The sequence below is a fragment of the Perkinsus marinus genome (assembly GCF_000006405.1).
Source record: "Perkinsus marinus ATCC 50983 genomic scaffold scf_1104296958914, whole genome shotgun sequence".
Taxonomy (NCBI): domain Eukaryota; phylum Perkinsozoa; order Perkinsida; family Perkinsidae; genus Perkinsus; species Perkinsus marinus.
In genome coordinates, this window is record NW_003206607.1 from 298,452 (window position 1) to 304,427 (window position 5,976).

Here is a 5,976-nt window from a genome sequence, read left to right on the forward strand (position 1 = left end):
ATACCCTCAGGGGCCGGAGCTCGTGATAGCTTCGCAGTGGATGCTGGTGTGCACCTAGGCATCGAGTGCGACTGCTGTGAAGAGCTGCCTATTGTCGGCCCAAGGTGGGACTAGTGAGTTGGTGTGTATGTCATAATGAGCGTGTCAGGTACAAGTGCGCGGTCTGCCGAGATTACGATCTCTGTGAGGAATGCTTTGAGTCCACGTGTCCAGCCAAGTCTCATGACCATCCTAGAAGCTCGTTCTACAAGCTAACTCCTCTGGAGACCATCGAAATACGCAAACAGCCGGGGGCTTGGGCTGCCAAGTGTCAGCAGTCAGTAGCTCCGACGGTGGCTGTTCCCAGTGAGGGAGCAGAGACCTGTGGTGGGCCTATGATTGGACCGATCGCAGTGGTCAACCCTGAGCCAGAACCCGTGGGGTGAGTCGGTTGAACCACTGTGTCGTTGGAAGGCTCGTTGGTCTGTAGGGTGGTCGAAGCTTCTGCTGCTGAGTCCGAGGTGGACGAGGAAATTGAGATGGAGAGGCCCCCAGCTGAGAGCACCAATGATGGTAGTAGTGAACAGGTGCGGCTGTGGGTAGGTATGGCTCGGTCTTAGGCACTGGCTCTGATTCGGGGAGTTGGATGGACCTGGGAGAAGTTGAAGAGGATATCATGTCGGTTGGGACACCACGTTCTGACCAGTTCCAGGTTAGTCATTGGAAGGCCTTCGTGTAGTGTTGCATACTACTTGTCGCTATTTTAGATTATCCAAGCGTTTGATGGCGACTCGTTGGGAGATGAGGTCGAGGTAGGATACTCTCGATGGGAGTTAAATCATCATCTCATGCTTCAGGTTTCGGAGGCAGATGCTGGAGGTGTCACTGTGGATAGCTTGGCTGAGGCTATGGTACATCATGGAGTAGCCGAGAACAGGGCAAGGGCTGAGTTGGTGATAAACCAGGTAGGCTTCTCTCGTGCCTCACCTTGGGATGAATAGCAATGCCATTGACGTGTGTGCTAAGGAGTTCACAAGTATTTTTTTCGTCTGTAGATATCCTCTAACGAAGAGCTCCGTGGAAAGCTGAGTGCGTTCCTGAGGGAGATTCAATGATGAGCTCCGTGTCGAGTCCGAATTAGCTAGTAGCAGCATCTATCCCTCTCGTCGTTGTGACTGGACATTTTTGCATTTCTGAGAGATGGCAAGTTGAAAGTATCATCATTTACCTTTTCATTTCATCCCATGGTAGTTGTCAACCTATTTTGATAGTTGTGATGGTAGTATGTAGTATGCCGCTTTGATGGTGATTATGCTAGAGAGAGTGTCAGTCTGATGGACCGCTCCCTCTAGTCTGTGGTCGAGTATGCTCATACGTACATAACTTGCTTTTCGTGTTGCGTTAATATTAATAGGCACTCCGCTGGTCTTTGTGGAGTTCTGAGATTATGGGTAACGTGTTCGTATTGAGAGTAAAGTTCGCGGGTGAGGTTTTTAGAACCAGGGTAGTAGCGGAGATGTTCGAGACTCTGAAGGATGTGAAACAGTAGGAGTGTTGGCATCTTCGTCGTGAGCATGGCTTTGTTGTATCAGGTTGATAACTGAGGCGTGGCCGCATCTAGAAGGCGAGAAATTTGAAGTATTGTTACCGACTGGGGAGATCTTCGAGGAGCTGGGCGATGAAAAGTCTGTGCTGGAGCTGGTGGAGGATGCACCTAAGGAGCCCTGTGGGGTGTTACCGGAACTGAAGGTCGAAGTCAAGCTTGCTGAAATCGTCATCGAGGAAGACTGCACCGAGTGTAAACCTCACTGCGGGGAGTGTGCCGCTCCCGATGGACAAGCATAGGGTTGCCAGTCTTCACTTTTTACAGTGTGACGATTGTCACATGTTCCCGATCGTTGGAAAAAGGTGGGTATAAGGTAGGCTTATAAGCTTTGTTTTCGAGTTTGATATGCGCGACTTGAATTTCATCGTGGAGTATGTCTGAGCTCTACGATGAAGAAGTCGATCGATCACTTGTAAATTAGTCGTCGAGGATGCACGGTTTTTAATGGTGCGTATGTCATGGTATTTCGGGTGAGGTACATATGCATCGGCTGCTGTCCCAAGAGTGTTGACCTCTGCTATCGATGCCATACTGATCATGACAGCTCTCATGAGACGGTTCTGTATAATCACAGTATGGATAGTGTGTGGAACAACCAGAAATTTGATGATGCCGATCGAGGGTGTCCGAAAAATATGAAGAGGTGGGAGGGACTTGGGCCAGTGTTGGGAAAAATGTACGCTTTCCTCACTGAGCTTAGGAGTTTCCTCAGTTATAGAAGTTTACGGGAGAATTCGGGTTGGAGTGTTGTACAAAAACCAACAAGAATTCCCCAAAATTTCCTCAGAATTTTCACATTGCCTCCAACACGTGTGGTTGAGCATGTAAATATTTTTCGACACTGACTTGGGCGACGACTGCAGTATGAGAGGCAGGTTTGATAAGCTGCAGTTGAGACACAGCTCGGTGCCCATAATGGTTGCTCAAGTGTATGAGCGAGGGAGAGGGATCGACCAGGTGGTGTCGTGTTGCCGAGATGGTACGGCTGACACGAGGTATCTCTTTATGATGCCATTCCTGTGGGGACTGTGACACTACCATTAGAAGGTATAAGGTGTCTTAGTCTTAAAGTAGAGCTATGGTACAGGTTCAAGAGTGATTCGAGAGATGATATCGCCCTATGCGAGATGTGCTATCTAGTGCACGCGGCTGATGTCCTCAAGGTTGCGTACAAGTGCTCTCGTTTGGTCAGTCCGGGCTTCTGGGATGGTCCGGGATCGGATACCGTATGGAAGGCTAAGCACCTCCATGTTACGTGCAAAATGTGTGGGGCGTGCCCGATTAAGGGGAGGAGGTAACAGGGGGAGCCCTATGAGTTGGAGTTATCCACCTGTTGCGCTCTCTCCTAACGGGCATTTCTCGGCTTGAAAGTCTGTTATGTTGTGCCCAAACCAGGACCCTCCATATGTAGTTCATCTTTATATCACGACTGTCGGGCTTTTTATGTAGTGGATCCAGCTTGTGACAGTTCTCGCCCTACGTTCTCTGACTGCTCTCGCGATGTTTGACCATTTTTGAGTGGTCGTAGAGATCGTGTTTGTAGGTTGTTTCATGAGCACTGGCAGTGTTGGAGTCGAGACTGAGGTAACCCTCAGGTACCGTTGTGCGGTATGTGCTGACTTTGACTTATGCGCCACTTGCTATAAGAAGCCCACGAACAAGCAGCACAGGACTGACCATTGCTTTACCCTTATAGCTAAGCCGGTGACTCTGTGGAGTGTCAAGACTAGGGAGCCTAGGGGCGTCCCACTGGGAGACCTGCCTTGCGAGATGTGTCACAATAGGGGACAGGGAGGTGCCAGGTACGGATGCGGTGAGTCGTCGCCCTCACGATGACTGTGTTGAGGTACACTCTTCGTTCCTTGTTCGCTACTCCAATGAGGGACGCACACTTCTGCACGGAGTGTTATAAGGCGATGCTGGAGAAGGAGGCAAGAATCCTTCGTAGTGCGAGCGGTAGGATGTCTCCATGGGCCATCACCAACAGGGCTAGAAGCGAAGCTCTCTCTGTCCCGCATAGAAGTGGGTGATGCTCAGTAGGTGGTCGGTAGTGACCGTTCAGACATACGTGGGGCGAGTTGGTCGGAGCAGTCCTCGGACGTGCTCCGTGAGATCATGCAAGCGGTGAGCGAGAGAGAACGAGAGCCTTATGAGGTGTGCAGTGTGGCCTTGGTCGGGCATATGGTGTTGATGTCAGTCGATGTGGGCAGAGGAACCTCCCAGAGAGCCTCAGGTCCATGACAGATTCCTTGCTGTAAGGCTAGAGTAGGAAGTCTGGTCCAGTCGGGGATATGTGAGGTCACTACTGCCTTGAAGGCCCCTCTAATGTGATTCCGGCTTGGGACCATTCTTTGATGATGATAATGGTCCCATTCGGGAATCTTATCCTATTTCCAACTTTTACCAATATCGATTTCATCCCAACACATGTGAGTCTTATCGAAACATGTTTCAAAGTCCCTTAGAGGTATTTTCCCGTTAAGACGTCGGACTAGTTGTCTGCAGCTTACAGTGACCAGTCCAACGCCTTTTTCTGGGGTATAGTCCCTGTCCATGTTCATCGTCACCAGAATCGTATTCACTAGTTAGAATCATCCTTATCGGAGAACTCAGGCGAGACCTGCGCCAGACTACTAGTCTTATGATTTCTGTTGAGGTCTCCACAGCCTGGCTCAGCTTTGCGTTTGAGGGGTCTTCGCTGTGATGATCGTTACGGCCAGTTTCACTTCACTTATCGTTATGAGGGAAAACAGCTTCTTCATCGTGAAGCTGGCCTACGGCAAGGAGTCACTCCAGTGTAGATGCCCGATGGCTACGATTCGCACTGTGGGAGATCTGCATAGGTGAGACGGCGACGTGTCGGGCACTGGTCACAGCTGTCGGCCTCTCAGACTGATAGAGGAGGCCTGGCCTAGTCTGAGGACTGTTGAGTATACGGCAACCCTACGTGGCGGTCGAGAGCTCAGCACCTGGCCTCGTGATAGTCCCATCTCGGCATTGATCTCGGAGGGCCTCGCTGAATCGGTATATATGTTCCCTCGATTGAAGCTTCGCGTTAAGGCGTCCCAAAAGGGATCCTCGGGGTCGAAGAAGGGGCCCCAGCCGATGGACGGCCACAAGCCTGCATCGATGCACCTGCAAAGCTGTAGGGAATGCGAGATGTTCCCCATAGTGGGGCGAAGGTAGGCTGGTCGTGATAGGTGAACTATGGAATACCTTCGGCTATGTTCAGCTTCAACTGCGCTACTTGTCCCCCGGGGGTCCTCTGTGCATGGTGCTACGATAAGCATGATAAGCATCATACGATAACGCCGTTGGTGATGGCATGTGATGGCGTATGGGAAGGGAGTATGTTCACACAGAATGCCCGGGACATGACGGAGATCCTCAGAGAAAGGCATCGTCCTTGGCCTGGTGACACCGTAGAGTAAGTGGGGCCTCAGTCGCGACGCGTGGCGGTCATCAAGTCAATATTCTTTATATAATAATCATCATCTTCGTCATCTCATTATTCCTCACAATTTTCTTTGAGAAGAATTTATTAGTCTTATTCCTGTTAGCATTGACTACGTCCAAGTAGGGGAGAACCCCCTCCCTGCGATGGTGGCCGAAGTGTTCTCAAAGTCGGAGGCCCATCATGAGGCCATCACTTCGGGCTGCTTTGATGATGGGAAGACTATCCTGTGCTATAGGCCCTACTGCCATGCATGTGGAGCATCGGCTCCTCGGATGCGAAAGTGTGACTTCGAATTTTCCCACGGCACTTGGTGGTATCACCTTGGTAGGTTCGAGTGTGATGGTAGAGGTGATATCAACCTCTGTGATATGTGCTACATCTTGTGGGGAGGCGATGTCATGAAGATCGCATACAAGTGCTCGAGAGTGTTGCTACCGGGGGCGTGGAACCCTGTAGGGCAGGGCCCGTGTCGGCTGGTCCATTATGGGGTTACGTGTGCTGAGTGCGGAGTGTCACCGATACGCGGACGGAGGTGAGGGGGGAGGATTCAGGAAATTTTTGTATGGCTCTTATCGCACCGTGTCAGGTACCATTGCGATTTCTGCACAGAATATGATCTGTGCGAAGGCTGCTACAAAGAGGAGGCCAACAGAAAGCACAGGGAGACGCATCTCTTCACTTTGGTGGTGAAGCCAGTAAAGGTGTGGACAGTCCAGATGAGAGAGCCGAAGGGCACGCTCATGAGCACCATACCCTGCGAAAGGTGTGGCCAGCTGCCCGTTGGGGGCGCTACGTAAGGAATCATGAACAGCCTATGCATTGTCGCACTGCTGGTTACCCTCAGTTACAGCACGGTGGCATTGCCGGACTCCCACTACTGCTTGCCTTGTTACCGTGAGGGCCTCCGTTTTGAGGCTCTCTGTGTGCGAGGGCC

At 51.2% G+C, this 5,976-nt stretch overlaps 2 protein-coding genes across 2 annotated transcripts in view; both read left to right on the plus strand.

The window, feature by feature from the left end:
- Pmar_PMAR027947 (hypothetical protein) overlaps window positions 1-3,854 on the plus strand; it is a gene marked incomplete at both ends in the record, with an annotated part of 4,148 nt that extends 294 nt beyond the window's left edge. Inside the window, 5 exons of the mRNA XM_002773445.1 lie at window positions 11-104; window positions 3,181-3,387; window positions 3,432-3,541; window positions 3,648-3,739; window positions 3,783-3,854. Coding sequence (XP_002773491.1) covers window positions 11-104; window positions 3,181-3,387; window positions 3,432-3,541; window positions 3,648-3,739; window positions 3,783-3,854 — 575 coding nt within the window. The remainder of the gene's footprint in view (window positions 1-10; window positions 105-3,180; window positions 3,388-3,431; window positions 3,542-3,647; window positions 3,740-3,782) is intronic.
- Window positions 3,855-4,324: 470 nt separating this feature from the next.
- Pmar_PMAR027951 (hypothetical protein) overlaps window positions 4,325-5,976 on the plus strand; it is a gene marked incomplete at both ends in the record, with an annotated part of 2,940 nt that continues 1,288 nt past the window's right edge. The window contains 7 exons of the mRNA XM_002773446.1: window positions 4,325-4,428; window positions 4,477-4,767; window positions 4,818-5,012; window positions 5,146-5,268; window positions 5,371-5,574; window positions 5,629-5,835; window positions 5,887-5,965. Coding sequence (XP_002773492.1) covers window positions 4,325-4,428; window positions 4,477-4,767; window positions 4,818-5,012; window positions 5,146-5,268; window positions 5,371-5,574; window positions 5,629-5,835; window positions 5,887-5,965 — 1,203 coding nt within the window. The remainder of the gene's footprint in view (window positions 4,429-4,476; window positions 4,768-4,817; window positions 5,013-5,145; window positions 5,269-5,370; window positions 5,575-5,628; window positions 5,836-5,886; window positions 5,966-5,976) is intronic.